Below are 16,621 nucleotides of genomic sequence, written 5' to 3'. Positions count from 1 at the left end.
CAGCCCAGCCCAGCACTGCTGTGTCCCCCAGCACTACTGCCACTACGCCAGGTGAGCAGACCTCACCTGGGCAGGATTTGGTGGCAAGCCATGGCAGCATGGAAAAATCAGAGAACAGTGTACCTGGCTGTTAACCCTCGCTCTGCTCTGCAGCAAAGGGATGTTTCTGTTCACACTGGGATTTCCTAGAACAGACTCTTGCAAAGGTGTAAGAGCCAAAATGCCCTTTGGCAGCTCAGTTCCCTCTCCCAGGGATGGCTGTGGACTGGGAGGGGTGTGTGCTGCTTGTGTGGTGTCTCAGTTCAGTTAATCCAGTTTGCTGATGGATTCACAGCTGAATTTCTGGTGAATTCAGGGTTCCTTTCCCTTACAAGGGAACAAATGGAAGGTGCAAAGGAAGTGCTGCATCCAAAGATGTTCTTGGCAGGAAGATCATTGGCTGGCTGTGCTAACAAGTTAATATTTTTTTAAGGGCTTATCCCAGCTGAAAGTGGAAAATATAAACATCTTGGTTGGCCTGTGTTGGCAGAGGAACACAGCCAGGGCCTCCTGGTTCTGCTAAACAGTACAAAGGTGATGTCAAGGGTAGTTTTTCCAAGCTACTGAGTTTTTTCCAAGGGTTTTTGTCTCTTTTCCTGTGGGTTTTTTTTTTCCTGTTGAGACCTGATTTCTTTTTGCCTTGGAACTCTTTGCAGCTGAAAGGCTGATGGGGTTATAATATGCCAAGGTCTAGAGTAACTGAGTGGGGAAGAACAGAATTTGATGGTTAGTTCCAGTGGCTAATAAACATGAGAGATTAGATAACATGAAGAAAGAAGAAAGGCTAAATATTTAGGGATATTCCCCATCTTTTTTCACTTGGATTTTCTGTGCACACCCCTGAAATGTTGTAAAGCAACTTTAATCCTTGTTTCCTATGCATAATTCCTAGGCCCAATAAGAAAAGGACAAAAGAGATGGGAAGGGAAGAGGAGGCTGAGAGATGATTTTAAGAAATGTGTTCAGCTTTCTGGTTGCCTTAATGCTAATAAAAAGCAGAAAAAATATGTCACCAGCCACAGTTCTCAAGGTTACTCTGTAGTCTTTAAAAACAAACTGCCTGTCAGTGTACTTGAAATGGAATGCCAAGAAAAATTGGAACAGGGCTGGAAAAGAAAATACACATAAAAGGACCAGGTTGGTATTTGAGCTTCCATACTCAGGGTGGCAGCTATGCAGGTTTTAAACAATTCCCTGAGCCCTCAAGCACTTCTTCAAGAAAGAAATTCCATGGATTCTTCATATCTTTGCGAAGCTCTGGAATTGCAGTTTGGGTATAGCAGTGTTTGTCTTGCAGTTGAGTTCTGTGCCAAAAACCTGTCAGGTAAAACCCTTCCCATCCTGCTGGACCCGGGTGAAGAGACTCCCCATGCAGGGCCTGAGGGGAAGGGTTTCAGCACAGAGAGACATGACAGGAATTTTGGGCTTGTCTTGAAATGGTAAACCCCAATTAGTGCTTTTGCATTAACCAGGAGAGCAAACCCTGAACCAAGAGCTGCATTGGGTGCAGTGTTTACAACATACCCATGAGGTTTAGGCCATTTAAACCGAGGTGGGTTTAGGGACACAATTAATCTTTCTCTGCTGTTCCTCTTCCAACTGTGTGTTTGTCCCTCCCAGTCATGAAGGAGCTGGTGGTTTCTGCTGGAGACAGTGTGGAAGTGACCCTGCCAAAGAACGAAGTCCAGCTGAACGCGTTCGTGCTTCCTGAGCCACCACCTCGTAAGGCTTCCCTGGGCATTTTGCTGAGGGCTTGGGCTGTGAAATGCAAATTGGCATCATATGTGGTGTGTAATAAGATGTCCCTTGTCAGAGAATGCTGTCCTGTAGGAATTTTTCATTCCCTGCTATTACTCTCACACTGCCTCTCACAGAAAACTGCGAGACACGAGAGATGGAAAGTGCTACAGAGCCAGTAGGTTTGGGAGATGGCAGTGGAAGCAGTGGATCTTTAGTATTTGCTCTTAGTATTAGCTGATAAGTGCTGAGCTGCTGGAGCAAGTGATCCCTCCTTTGCTGGGTTGAGGTGTGGGGGTTGGAGCTGCTGAGGAACACGTTTCTGTACAGTCCTCGTTTCATCGTGCCAATTGTTGGCTGGTATTTGTAAAGTTCTTATCTTAGCTCTGGCCACAGTGGCAGTGGGAGCTGCAGAGGAGAGACAGGTGTGCTCCTTGTGGTGCAGCAGCAGGGATTGATGATTCCTGTTCAAAACCAGCGTTTTGCTGTGTCTGCAGGATCTGGGGGCAGGATAAAGCTTTCCGCTCTTATTATTCTGGAGCTGTGATTGTTCCACAGCTCTTTAATGCCTTAGAGGCTGAGAGATGGGTTTTGGCTGCAGACTAAATGAGTTTAGAAGCACAGATGTCTCCTTTCCTGGGTATATTCCCAAAAAGCTGCAGCCCAAACTCCAAGCTGTCTTATTTCTCCATAGTGCAGCAGAATGCGCCTTGTAAATGTTTAATACCTTTGCAGTTCTTTAGCATGGCAGAGATCAGGCTTTGAAAACAAACATCTGGACTCTTTTTTTTTTAAGGAACCACATATTCCTATGAGTGGGAATTGATTACTCATCCAAAAGACTACAGTGGAGAAATGGAAGGGAAGCACTCCCAGACCCTGAAGTTGTCTAAGGTAAATCTTTTGCTGCTGAAGAGATTTCCTTCTCTTCTTGCTCATCTCAAATGCAATCTGCTCGTACAGATTCCTGTGGCCAGACAAGCTGAACTAATCTCTGGTATCACTGTTCTGTTTGCATGTTGTTGCTGGAAAATAAAGCTTGGCTGACAATCCTGTGGCAGAGAGGAATATGAGTCTTTGGTTTCTGCATAGCCATTGTAAACTCCAAGGTGTTTTTGGCTTGGAAACCATCCTTCCCTGTGTGTGCAGGGGCTGAAGCGTAATTGCTTGGGTGCTGCTGTGCCAGAGTACAGTAACTTGACCTTCCAATAGCTCTTGACAAGGTGCTCCCAACCTGTAGGTGAATAATCCTTTGTGTTTGCTTCCAGCTCACTGTTGGTCTGTACGAGTTCAAAGTGGTTGTTGATGGGGAAAACGCACGTGGAGAAGGATATGTGAATGTGACAGTGAATCCAAGTGAGTGCTGGGATTGAATCTTTACTTCACCTGTCTCTGACAAGCCGTGACACCCTTGTAATGGGGTTTGCTTATTTGGCTGGACTCTGCTTTAATGCAGTGAAAACTCATTGTGCTGTGAACTCAGTGTGTATATATATTTATGGAGTCGTTTCCTGGGATGGGAAGCTATTGCCAATACACAGCTCTTTCTGCTGCACTGCATCAGGCCAGCCAGTCAACAAAAGAGCTAGAATCCTGATACAGAAGTGCTCAGCAAACACCTCACCCTGGAAGGCCACTGCTTCCATACAAACTAGCTGCAGCCTGGCAAAAAGCTAATGGCAGCAGGATCAAGACCTGAAGCCAGGGCTTTGAAGCTCCTTTGGCGGTTCTTTTCTTCCCTGCCCGGTAAGGACTATCATTCCCAACCTCAGGCAGGTTAAGTCAAACCTCATTCCTTACATGAGACATGATTTGCAGATGAGCTGGTGCAGCTTGTTCTGACTGCCTCACTTTTTAGATGGCCTGTGTAAAGAGGCAGCCACAGGTTTCAGCAAAGCCCCTTCATTTTGCACACATCAGCAGGACCTTTTCTCCAGCCTTAGTGGGCTAAGAAGGATTCTTGCACTCCCTGAGTAAGCAGGAGTGTGTGACTGCCCTTCTGGGTGCTGTGGCTGATCGTTTCCTTACAAGCAGTGAGTCTGCAGCTGGCAGCATGCATCAAAATCATTTGTTTTTCAGAGCAGCAGCCAAACTTTGGCAAGAAGCTGTAAGTGCTGCTCTCTTAGAATGGTCTGTGCTTGAGTGCTTGACCCAGTGTGCAGCCATTTCCAGGGTGGTGTGGTGGCACTTCACCTCCTTGCTGTTTTAAATCCCTTTGGTTGGCATTGATTCCCCAAACCTGATGTAGAACTGAAGGCATGAATCGCTGTTGCTGATAGCCTTGCAGTTCCTTGGCCTGGGTTTGATCTGCCTGTAGTGTCATGCTAATAGCTGCATTGCTGTTGCAGAGCCCCGGGTGAATCAGCCTCCTGTTGCCATCGTGTCCCCACAGTCCCAGGAGATCTCACTGCCAACCATTTCCACTGTTATCGACGGCAGCCGTGAGTACCTGCGGGTTTGGTACAGCACCTGGCGGGGCTGGTTGGGGTGTTTGGCTCTGGGCTGGTCCTTTGCTTAAGGCTTAAGAGAAACTGTGACCCTATCAAACACAACTCAGTGTAAGGAATCAGCTTCTCTTGCCAGGAGAGGGGGATACACACAGGACAGCACCTCTCCGTGTTCCCTTTCAAAGGGCACTGGCCTGGGCCAATCTCCTGAAAAAGGAAGAGCTCTAGAGGTTGCTGCTTAGAATAAAAGAATAATTGCTATCAGTCGAAATTACTGAACTCTTGTATTAAGCTTCAGACATGCTGAGGCCTTGAGCAGCCTGGTCTAGTGAGGAGGTGTCCCTGCCATGACAGGGGGAGTTGGGGCTAGATGATCTGCAAGGTCCATTCCAACCCCTAAATTCTATGATGATTCCATGATGATGATAGTTACTGACACCATCTTCAGTGGTCCTGGCCTGCACTAGACCTTTTCAGGGGTTTAAATACATTCAGGTGCTCTTAGCCCCAGCCAGCACTGATTTGTTACAGTTTGGATGTCTGAGCATGAGACACCTCTGGGCTTAGATCAAAAATACCTTTGCCCTCTTGTGAAGCAGCATTTTCCAACTCCTTGTATGTGTGTCTTCTTCCATAACTGAAACAGAAAGCACTGATGATGACAAAATTGTCAGCTACCACTGGGAAGAGCTGAAGGGTCCTCTGCGGGAGGAGAAGGTCTCCAGTGACACTGCCATACTGACCCTGACCAACCTGGTGCCTGGGAACTACACCTTCAGGTGAGCTCCACCTGGGAGAGCCAGTCAGTTCTCCTCCCTGAAGAGTGAAATGTGTGAGATTCCTGAGGCAGTGTTAATCTGGTTTGAAAAAACCAACACAAAACAGGGAGAGAACTCCCTTTTCCTGATGTGTTCTTTCTCTCTCTGCTTCTGCACTTTCAGGTAGTTTTGTAGCTTTGCACTTCAGGAGAGATAAGCTGTCCAGCTAAAGTTGTGGCCTGGTTTAAGATGATGGCAGAAGGGAACAAATGGTCTGTCAGTGCTGCAAAATGTCTCTTGAAATGTCAAATCTAAACTGTTTGGGTAAAGGCTTAGGAAGGAATGCAGTCTCTAAATCCAGTTTTTAAATGCAATGTGTTTGACCCTGATAAGTGAATGAGGCCTAATGGTTTTATGCACAACCTGAGCAATAGGTTTTCCTTTCGTGTTTGTCCTGCAGTTTGGTGTGATGTCCTGCATCAGCAGGTCTGTTTCAAATTAGATAAACCAGAGTAGTTCATCTGAACGCTGTTTCCTCCCAAGCAGTTGGTATAGACACTAGTCAGGTCCATGCTCAGGTCTAGGTTTGGCAAAAAGAAGTTCTGTTTTGTGGTCCCAGCCCACCTGAGACAACATGCTGTGCCCAGGCCACTTGTGGCTTAGTAACAAACTTCTGTGTTTCACCTTGGAACTGGTTGGTGGGTCTCAAGTGAGAGATGGGCGTGACTCTTAGATTTCTTGCGTCGCTTTGGGGCTGATAATTGGGCATTTGGGGGAAGTTTCTAGTCAGAAAAAGCACAGCTGTCTCAAACCATCCTGTCCTTAGAGTGTCTTCAGTTCTAACTCTTCTCTTCATTTGGGGTGACTCCAGCCAGTGTTCTGCATTCAGCTCTGACTGCTGTAGCTCCTCACTGCTTGCACTTCTTTTCCCCCTCTTCAGTCTAACAGTCGTGGACTCAGATGGTGCCAGCAACTCCACCACTGCAAACCTGACTGTGAACAAGGCAGTGGATTATCCTCCAGTGGCAAATGCAGGCCCAAACCAGGTGATCACTCTGCCCCAGAACTCCATCACCCTCTACGGCAACCAGAGCACGGATGATCACAGCATCGTCAGCTACGAGTGGCTGCTCAGCCCCAACAGCAAGGGGAAGGTGATGGAGATGCAGGTCAGTGCAGGTCTCCAGTGTTGCTCCTGGATTGCTCACTAGCTGGCTTTTTATCTGTAGTCAAGCCATTTTAATTGGCTAATAGCAACTGTCTTTTATAATCCTACAGAGCAAACATGTGATGATGAAATGCATACCTAGAACTAAATCCAGGTGAACCTTGTGTTGCCTTAGTGGCTGAGCTACTGCACCAGCCTAGCCACAGGTTTCACTGGCATCCTGTTTCCTTTCTTTAGCAATGCAGCTGAAGAAGGAGGCTTGAGAGAAATTTCTGAGCTGCTATTGGCCAGACACTCCTCAGCCCTAAACAGTAAAAGCTGAACTTGTTTCCATGTCATCATTTTTCTTTGAAAGATTATTACCTCTGTCAAATTTATAGAGTAGGAAAGTCCATGAATCAGGTTCCCAGTGGTGGGATTTGCACAGAGCTCCCTGGAGGTTTTGCTGGAGCTGGGAACTATTGAATCCCAAAGGCCTTGAATGCCTGCATGACTTTCCTCTGATATCCCACAACAGTGTCCTTGTAGCTGTGCATAGATTTAGCTGTCAGTGCTTTGCATGCTGAAGTGGCACAGACTCCTGTCACCATAGCAAGAGGTGGTAATAACCCCCTAGAATCTGTTATTTTAGAATCAGAGTCTTCTGGTCTGGTCTCACCTGTGTGAGGATTGTTTTCAATCCATGACTGTGTTTTCTCACAGGGGGTGAGGACACCAGTCTTGCAGCTCTCTGCAATGCAGGAAGGAGATTACACCTACCAGCTCATAGTGACTGATTCTGCTGGGCACCAGTCCACTGCAGAGGTCACTGTGATAGTCCAGCCAGGTAAGCTGCCTGCAAGAGATGTACTGAGGCTCACGAAGCAAACTCTTACTGATGGGGTTTTAATCTCCACCTTTATGGCATGTGTATGAAAATACTGCATCCTTTTTCAGAGAACAACAAGCCCCCAAAGGCAGATGCTGGTCCAGATAAAGAGTTGACTCTTCCTGTGGACAGCACCACTCTAGATGGCAGCAAGAGCTCGGATGACCAGAAGATAGTTTCGTTTCTGTGGGAGAAAACACGGTGTGTGTCACCTTCCAGAATGTTCTTGTGTATCCAGATCTTTCATTTCAAATGTGACACACCCCACACACACACCTTCCTTGTGTTCAGTCCTGGTCACATTGGGCCTGACCAGCTCTCAAAGTTTAAACTGATCCAAACCCCTGAAAAGGGTAAAAAAACTGAACAAACCCCTTGTGTTTTGGTTAGGGGCCCAGATGGTGTCAAACTGGAGAATGCCAACAGCAGCATTGCCACTGTCACAGGCCTCCAGGTGGGGACATATGAGTTCACTCTGACAGTGAAAGATGAGAGGAACCTGCAGAGCCAAAGCTCAGTCAATGTCATCGTCAAGGAAGGTATGTCCAGCCACGAGCAGAGCAGCTTGGGTCACAGGTTGTCTCTGGGCAGTTCAGAGACAGGGAGAGTAAGGAGTGGGGGAAAGTGACGTGGAGAGCACTGGAATGGCCTTCCCTACGTCAGGGGTTTGCCTTTTTCTGGAGGAAAAGTGTCTTCAGCTCAATCCTATTTCCCTTCTGTTCCCTGGGGTTAACGATTTCTGGGTTACACTGGAGAGCTGATGCAGTAGTTCTTGACTGGGCATTACCAGATCTTCCTCCAACTGCTTCCTCTCTGTTTATTTAGAGATAAACAAGCCACCCATTGCAAAGATTGCTGGCAATGTGGTCATCACCTTGCCCACAAACACCGCGGAGCTGGATGGATCCAAGTCCTCCGATGATAAGGCGATTGTCAGCTACCTGTGGACCCGGGATGAGGGGAGCCCTGCAGCTGGGGTGAGGTTTGCTTTGTAAAGCATCACAAAATCAGGGCGAGGTAGTGCAAACAGCTCCTGAGGAGATGTAAAGCTCATTGTTGTACTGTTACCTTGTGATACCCTGAAGTATGAGAACGTATCATGCTAGTTTGATCCTTTGTTTCCTCATACTTACTTTGTTCTAACTTCCAGGAAGTCTTAAATAATTCAGATCATCATCCTGTTCTCCTCCTGTCCAATTTGGTAGAAGGAACCTACACATTTCACCTCAGAGTAACAGATGCCAAAGGAGAGAGTGATGTGGAAAGGACCACGGTAGAGGTCAGACCTGGTGAGTCTGGGTGTTGTGGTGGGCCACGTTTGCCTACAGCCCTCTGGATGCAGTCTGCTGGGATTAAAATGTGTTATCTAGTCCATTTCAGAACTGTAACAGTCTAAAGTTGTGGAGGCTGTGATTGTGTTTTCATGTGGTTCTTAGGAGCTGATTCACTGCTTGCTGTTAAAGTCAGACTTGTGTCCCTTCCGACAGTGCCACTCTGCAGTGTTGTGTTCAAAGCAGAAACGTTCTGGAATGATACTAAACACCTGCCTTGTACCCAGGCTGTGAAATAGACATTCTAAAGATCTGTATTATCTGCATTCTCCCTAGATCCTAGGAAAAATAACCTTGTGGAGATGATTCTGGATGTGAACGTCAGCCAGCTGACGGAGCGGCAGAAGGGGATGTTCATCCGGCAGATAGGAGTGCTGCTGGGGGTCCTGGACTCAGACATCACTGTGCAAAAGATCCAGCCATACACTGAACAAAGGTGGGATTCATCTGGGAGGGGATTGCTCGAGGGTCTACTAAACCAAGGGCTCTTCTCTCCTGAGAAGCAGCTTGGACGATCAGAATGTGTGGAGCTGTTGCTTAGCACTGATATTCCTGCTTGCTCAGGTCAGGGGTGTGTTGCCAAAGCAGGTCTGGGGTATCTCTCCCCTCTTGAGATGGTGCATTGACCTTGAAAACTGCTGCTGCTGCTGTTGCCTCTTCCCCTCAAATCTGTAAAATAAGAAGTAATCTGATTTGGCTTTGAACATTGTGAAGACTGTCTGGAGGCTGTTCTGCAGCTGTGTTTTATACCTGGAGCAGTAGCAGGGCTTGGTGCAGGAGCATGGTGAGGCACTCCTGACACAGCAGAGGTGATGTGTAGCAGTCCCCTTCACCCTCGCCTTCATGTCAGCTTGGGTGTTCTCAGAGTTACAGGATGGCTTGAGTTGGAAGGACCTTAAAGATCATCCATGGACAGGGACACCTCCCACGAGTTCTGCATTAGCTTTGCTTCCTACACAACTGCTTTGATTTAATGTGCAAGGAGATGCTGAAAGCCAGTGTATTTCTGTCTGAAGAGGTAAGGAAAGCTTAATTTGGGTTGTGATTTGGCTTCCAGTAAACTGCATTTCTTCTAAACCCTTGGAAGCTTCCTGCTGGGCAGGGCTGTAGGTCAGGATTGCCTGGACAGTGGCAACAAGCCAGGAGTGGCAATCTGGTGTAAGAAGGACAATATTGCACTTCATTTTTACTAGAAGTGGAGTGGTTTTAAGCCAGGTAAAGCACTGAAAGAGAACTAAGGGACATGCTAGAATTCCTGCAGCAAGTCAGCAATAAATCTGCTGTTACTTTACACTTTCCTGTGTGCAGTGATCACTTCCTTCGTGTCCACGTGGCCTGGGCTAGCAGTAAAGTCAGAATTCATTGTCCATGCAAAGCTAGGGAGCCCAGAAGAGAGGAGGCAGCACTTTCTGTTGTAATAGTACCTCTCTGTCTCTGCCATGGCCAGGCCACTGCTCCTCACTGAGCAAGGCAAGTAAGGGATTCTTGCAAGTAATGCTTCATCTGTTTGTGTTTAGTAAGCAGACAAAAGTGGGAAGTGTTATAAAAGAGCAGAGACTGTTTTCTGACAGATGGCTTGAAGATCCCATTCTTGCCTCAACTATCAAAGTAACTCCTGCTGTTAAAAAAAAGAGCTTTTTTCCTCTGACTGCTGGGGTTTTTTAACATAGTCTGGAGGGCTTCATAAGCTCACTGGTGATAATAAATCCCAAACATCCATGCATCCTTTTATGAATCTGAAGGATCCACAGGGCTCTGCAAGGTGAGCAAGCCATGGGGAGCAAGTTCTTCTGTCATAAAGTTGATGCACTAAAAGCTGCACAATGCAGAATCCTCCACACCTGAGGTGTTTCTTGGCTATAACACTTGGTGCATTCAGACTGAGCTCTGCAAAAAACTGAACCTTCAGTGCCTGCTGCTGGAGCTCTGTGCTGAGCAGGTGAATGAATCCCCAGGCACAGTAAGGTCTAAGGATCCCACAGGGAGAGAGGGAGGAGATTATGGAAACAGCAGGACCTTAATGTTTGGGAATTTGATGCTTAGCATGAACGTGCAAAGATGTGCTTGATTAGCAAACTCAAAAACAGTCTAACCCCTGAAAATATGGATGGATCAGGTGCCCCAAAAGGTTTTCTATTGTGTGAGCTGGTCTACCATTATTGCTTTCAAATGGAGCCAGAAGTCCTCACATAAATTTGGGATTCTGGTGACCGACAGCTGATAGTCAGTCTTGCCTGTCTTGCAGCACGAAGATGGTGTTCTTTGTCCAGAACCAGCCTCCCCACCAGATATTCAAGGGCCGAGAAGTGGCCTGGACGCTGAAGAACGAGCTGCGGAAGCAGCAGTCAGACTTCCTCATCTTCCGCGCGCTGGAGATCAACACAGTCAGTAAGTGAGAGTCACCCAGGCACAGACTGACATCTGTTCCCTTCTTCCAGCTGCCTGCCAGGATAAGGAGCCTTGTGGGTGCTAAAAACGCCTGTGTGCCCACACACTCACTGCAGGAGCTTCGTGTTAGTAACGGGGAAGCAGGAAAATAAGTGATAGACTCTAAACTTATCAGTTATTTATCCATATTTACTGTTGAACTTGATGTAAAGTGGTTACTCGTAGTGTTGCTGGGAGGAGGAGAATTCACAGAGCCAAAAGCAGATTGATATTGGTGAAACTAAAATGTGGAGCACAGCCATCCTGAAAACAATAACCTGCACGTCTTGTCTGCTGTGCAGCACACACCTCAGTCTGCAGGAAGTGGTTTCCTCTCTCACTCCTTTACAGCTTTACGTTAGCACTGGGAGTTTTTTATGAGCTCCATCCTGTGAGGATCATTTGCTGATCAGTTAGAGATTTTAAACTAGAATTATGTAAAGTAATGACCATCATGACTTCCTGATCTTACCATTTTTTGGTCTTCAGAAGCCACTTTTGAGTTCTGTTTGGTCCCTTGAAGGGTTGGTTTGTTGCTTGCCTGTCTCACTGGCTGGGTTGGAGTTGGAAAATCAGAGCCTTGTTTCAAAACATTCTCTTAATAAATACACAAATTCCATAACTTGCATATCAAAATCAGGATTTATTGGGCTAAATGTACATTATATTGGTGGTGGAGTGGGATTTCTTAGCTTGGCATGAGGCCTAGGAGCTCAGGTTTGCACTTCCTGCCTCTTGTGATTACAGCTGAGCTACGAATGAGCTGCAGAGGGGCAGCCTCAAGCTAGAGCACCAAGGGGTTGGCTGTACTGAATGATATTGTCCCACTTTTTTGCCTCAGCCGTGAGTCACTTAGTTCACCTTGCTGGTTTTGGTCCCCAGCCTGTCAGCTGAACTGCTCTGAGCACGGGCGCTGCGACTCCTTCACCAAGCGCTGTGTCTGTGACCCCTTCTGGATGGAGAACTTCGTCAGGGTGCAGATGGGGGATGGTGAAAGCAACTGTGGTATGTAACCCTCCCTGGGATGGCTGTTTGGAGCCTGGGGTGGGCAGGGAAACAGGTTCCTGTGGCGTCCCAGTGCCTGTGAGGTGATGTGCACATGAGGAGACAGGCCCTGCCTGGTGGCACTGCACGTCCCTTCTGGGCAGGTGATGTTTGGTGGGGCAGCAGCTCTTCTTCTGACCCTCTCAGGGAACACTCACTAAGGGTTGAGTCCATTCTGGGTGTATAAATCACAGCTCTCTCCTGCCATGCCTATACAGAGGCTTTCCTGCCACAGGGAAGCAAAATCTCTAAGAGAGCACACACTAAAACCTGCCCAGTGAGCCTGCAGGCAGGATCTCGAGCCTCTGCCTGCCAGGGGTGCTGCCAGGGAGGGCCACTGGCCTCAGACTCTGCAAAGGGTCAGGCCTTGCCTTTTCTTCCCCAAGAATAGTCCCTCAAAACACACACTGTCACCTGCATGAGTTGCCAAAATGTGTTTATCTCTGGGGTTGTTCTTTCAGAGTGGAGTGTGCTGTATGTGATCATTGCATCTTTTGTCATCGTGGTTGCCCTTGGAATCTTGTCCTGGATGGTGATCTGCTGTTGTAAGAGGTGGGACTGAGGCCCTAACCCCCACTCTGTCAGTGCTTCAGAGCCAAGTAGCTGCAGCAGGAAGGAAAAGACTCAAACCCTCATCCCAGCAGGTCACCTGCTGAGCCCTGGGATGATGGTTTTTGTCACTGAAGTCCCAGAACTCTGGGCTCAGTTGAGCAAAGTTTGGATTAACCTGTAAACCTGCAAATTAGCCATGTTTTCACTGTTTCAAGAGATACAATGCTGCAAACTTGACATACTGTTACAAACCTAATCGGAAATAGCAAGTGCTCTAGCTTTGAAGGTCAGAGCTGTTTTATCTTCTGTTGAAGAATGGCTAAGGGAACAGGGGCACAGCTCCTAGAGAGCTTTGTGCAAGCAAGAGTCGAGCAAAGGTCTGTGGGAGCTTTGAGCATATAACCATGAAGTAGGCCTCAGGAATTTAGCTTCTCAGCACTAGAATTTATTTTCTCAGCAAAATGTTGCAGCCGAAGGACAAGCTGTCTAGGAAAACTCAGCAATGTTGCAAGCCCAAGGATAAACTATCCGGGAAAACAAAGAAGGATTCTCCAGAGAATAAAGAAGACTTCTTCACAGCTGCAACCGCAGGCAGAAAAAGTATATTAACCTAACTTTTGGAGCTTAGGTAATGCTGTTGGGTAATGCTAAGTAACAAATAGGCACATTTATCATGTACCGTATCAGAGAAGAACTGAGCTACCAATAAAGTTGGAGCTTGCTTTATCACTCACACTGAGTCGGCCGCTTGCTTCCCCGCATGGAATTTCCCTGCAACTGGTGCCCAAACAGGGACAGGGACAGAGACCTGGACCCTGGACCTGGAGGGAAGGCTGGATCGCGCGGCGCGGCCGGAGCGCCGGTGGCAGCGGCCGAAGGGCAGAAGACACCTGGACCATCCGAGAGGCGTCTGCACGAGTCCGAGGAGGGCTCCTTTGGAGAAACAGCGCTGCACCATCGCGGCTGGCCGCGCTGCGACTAAATTCGGATATATGTCGCTTACGGCAGGGATCAGCGGGTGTTCGACGCGGATCGGATCAACGTTGGGATCAACGTTGGAGCACCGTTGTGCAATGGAAAAGGAGATAGCTCTCACCTTATTATCATGCTTTTTAGAAAGGCAAGGAGTAACTTGTATCGAGCAGGTTCCAGAGCTTATCGCCTTTGGAATGACGAAGGGTTTCTTTGAAAACTCTGATTCATCCTTTAATGAGCAAGAATGGAGGAAATATGGGGACTGTCTTTGGGACCTTGTCATAGATGACAAGTTGTTCTAACAACTATGGGGAGGTGCCTGACCTGGCACAGGGCCCAGATGTTACTGCTATTTCTGTGCTGCTGTACTGGATGGATTAAAACTCCTGTGCGAACTTAAATTGAAAGGACTTGAAAGAACTGTGGCCTGTGATGAACCATGACAAAGAAGAGACCCATCTGTAACCTATGTTGAGGACTATACTAATGACAAACTCAAGCAGAAACCCCTTGTTGCTAGCCAGGCTGGCAACAAGGAGAACAGTTCATTGCACTTGTCACAGATACATATTTGTTTTCTCCTGCTGCCAGAGTTTTTAGGTCTGGTTTAGTTTTACTGTTTTATAGATAAGTCAGCTTGCTAACAAGCCAGAATAGTGCTATTATTTAAAATATATCTTAGGTAGGCTAAGGATTTAGTTAAAATAAGGTATTTAGTTTAGTTGTTATAGGTTTATTGTTAATGTTGATAGCATATGTTTATAAGATTAATTTCTGAAAGGATTAGTAAAGCCATAAGTCTAGATTGCTCAAAAACAAACAAATGTTAGGGGAATTTCTGATTGCTAACGGAAGTTGAAGATGGTTAAAGGTGGAGAACAATGATCGGGGCATTTTATGATTGATATGTAGGTGGCCAGTAGTATTGTGTGTAAGGTAAGCTAGTAGTAGTAATTAATCAATAATAAGTAGACAACAATATTTGGGGGGTTGTCACCTTGGTAATTATCTATAGTTAGAGAAGTACTAAGAATGCTTGGCATTACTTTACTAATCTTCCAGCCTTTTGAGACCTGGACTGCCTCTTAATTCCCTTTCTCTCCCTTCAGACGAAAAGGAAAGTCCAAAAGAAAAAGCAAATACAAGATTTTGGATGCAACGGATCAAGAAAGCCTGGAGTTAAAACCAAACCCCAAAGCAGGTAAAACATGAGAGGGAAGAGCTCAGCACTTGCAGAGTGCTGGCTGAGAACACGTCCTCAGTGGGCTTAAAATCACAGAGGGAAACAAACACAGTGTCAGGGCTGACAGAGAGGTCTCAGCAGATCTAAGAGCTTGTTTCAGACCTGGATATGGAGTATTTAGTGAAGTCATCCAACCCTTTGGTTTGGAAATTGGGCCTGAAACTGGCCTGGTCTTGCTGTTCCCACTTGGTATCACACAAGTAGTAGGTGGATGCCTGTAAGGTGACCCAGGAAGCCCAGAGTTTGGTCTTGACTCTAACTTTTCCTGCTCTAAAGTTTTCCCTTGGGTGCTGGTAGTTCACTTCTTGCCAAAGTGCAGTTCTTTGGCCATGCTTCACAGCAAAGCAGGAATTCAGTGGCACTAAGCATTTCACTGAACTGACCAACATCCGAAAACAACCTGAAATTGCTCATGGACTGGAGAGAGTGAAGTTGATTTCTGTCCCACTACAAATGACTTGATCATAAACTTACTTATTCTTGCCCTGGTGAGCATCAGGCTCTGAAAATTTCACATTTTAGCTCAGCCTCTTAATTTTCCAGTAGGCAGGTGCATTGTTAGGAAGGAGACCCATGAATTCCTCAGTGCTCCATGTGGCTGCAGGTCCATTGGCCCATTCCAGAGAGACAGGATCTGTCTTCAGTGTTCTTAGCCAGCGTTTTCCTGCCCACACTGCTGTCCTGAGAGTGCTTGTCAGGTGTTTGCAAAAATCAGGGAGTTACTTCAGGCTGGAGCTGTCTTATCTGATACCTGAAGTGAGCTGTGGTCACCTGCTGACTGACCAGGAAAGGAGGGAAGAGTGGGAAAGGATGTGCCAAGCACAGCCTCACCAAATGCCAGGGAGCACTGCAGGTGCTGAAATGGGGGTTTCAAACCAGAGCGTGTCCTGGTTCTGTTTGGAGGATTGTTTTAACTGTGAGTGGAAAAGTGTCCCTGCTCCTTGTTTGCTGGTGGGAAATACCTGCTCCCCCTGGAATTATCCCATGCCATGGTGTTGCACAGAGTGAGCAGTGCCCAGGAGCAGCGTGGAGAGCATTGCAGTGACAGGCTGCTCAGCTGTTCCTCTGAGCCCAGGCTGTCCCAGCTGCCTGAAGACAGATACCCTTGAAGGAAACACGGGTGTGTTTCCCTCCCTCAGCACCCAACTCTGCTTTCATCCCACCATCTGTCACCTGGGGGCCCACTGCTCAATAAATGTGCCCATCTTGCTGCTTCCCAGGCTGGCTGCTGACTAGAGTCTTTTTCCCTGCTAGAGATGTCCAGGGAGCTTTCTACTAGCAGAGGAAACGTTGCGTTTCTCCATTAAGGAAAAGCTAAATTTAAAGATTTCCTCTGCTGACAATATCAGTAAACGTCTCTCTCCTGTCCTTGTGCGTTCATCTAAATTCATCCTGTTAATTTATCTCTCTTCCCTTGCAGGCAGGAGCAGCAGAGGGGAGAGTAGAGAGGCTAGTAAGAAGGCAGTGATCTTCTATCACACACCTGCATTTTCTCTGACTCCAGCCATGAGCCCTCAGAGAGATTTCTAGGCAATGCCCCGAGCAAGGTCAGGGAGACAGAGCTCCCACATGTCATCACAGCCCCTTCTGGTCACATCATTTGCCTGCCTTCCTGCTCACGGTGCTTTGTGCTGCCTCGGAGTGTCGTTGTGACCTCTGACATGCCAAACTGTCTGAAACAGGATCACTCTGGCTTCAGCGTTGGAGGGAATAAGAGACTCTGGGAGGAAAGTCTGATTTGGCTGCTGCTTTGACATGATGGGAAAAGGAGACTTGGAGAGGGGATGGAGTAAGGTGAGGTGGTTCACTGGTACTAAAAGCATTTCTAACCTGGAAATGTTTCTCTTTCAAGGTGGCAGACAGAAAGCTCAGGTCCTCGACACGAGCCTGATGCACTCCGAGTCTGAACTGGACAGCGATGAAGCCATTTTCACCTGGCCTGACCGGGAGAAAGGGAAGCTGCTCCGGAGCCAGAACGGCTCTGTGCGCAACGGACAAGTGGCACTCAAACCCAAGAACCAGAGGGAGGAAA

General features: G+C 47.3%; 1 protein-coding gene across 1 annotated transcript; it reads left to right on the top strand.

Annotated features, from left to right (window-relative positions):
• Positions 1–1,661: 1,661 nt before the first annotated feature.
• On the top strand, positions 1,662–16,587 carry KIAA0319L (KIAA0319-like ortholog; the record flags this gene model as incomplete). The annotated part of the gene is made up of 18 exons (XM_009080214.1): positions 1,662–1,761; positions 2,573–2,670; positions 3,045–3,132; positions 4,125–4,217; positions 4,870–5,002; positions 5,922–6,150; positions 6,852–6,975; positions 7,086–7,218; positions 7,408–7,556; positions 7,843–7,994; positions 8,168–8,306; positions 8,625–8,784; positions 10,594–10,736; positions 11,658–11,780; positions 12,281–12,371; positions 12,461–12,463; positions 14,456–14,547; positions 16,442–16,587. Coding segments are annotated over exons 1-18 (2,196 nt in total), but the record flags the coding sequence as incomplete, so codon positions are not given.
• Between the last annotated feature and the right edge of the window lie 34 nt (positions 16,588–16,621).

This window comes from Acanthisitta chloris, unplaced genomic scaffold (assembly GCF_000695815.1).
Source record: "Acanthisitta chloris isolate BGI_N310 unplaced genomic scaffold, ASM69581v1 scaffold8300, whole genome shotgun sequence".
Classification (NCBI taxonomy): Eukaryota; Metazoa; Chordata; class Aves; order Passeriformes; family Acanthisittidae; genus Acanthisitta; species Acanthisitta chloris.
Note: the sequence above shows the minus strand (reverse complement) of the source record. Positions and strands in the feature narration are given on the sequence as shown.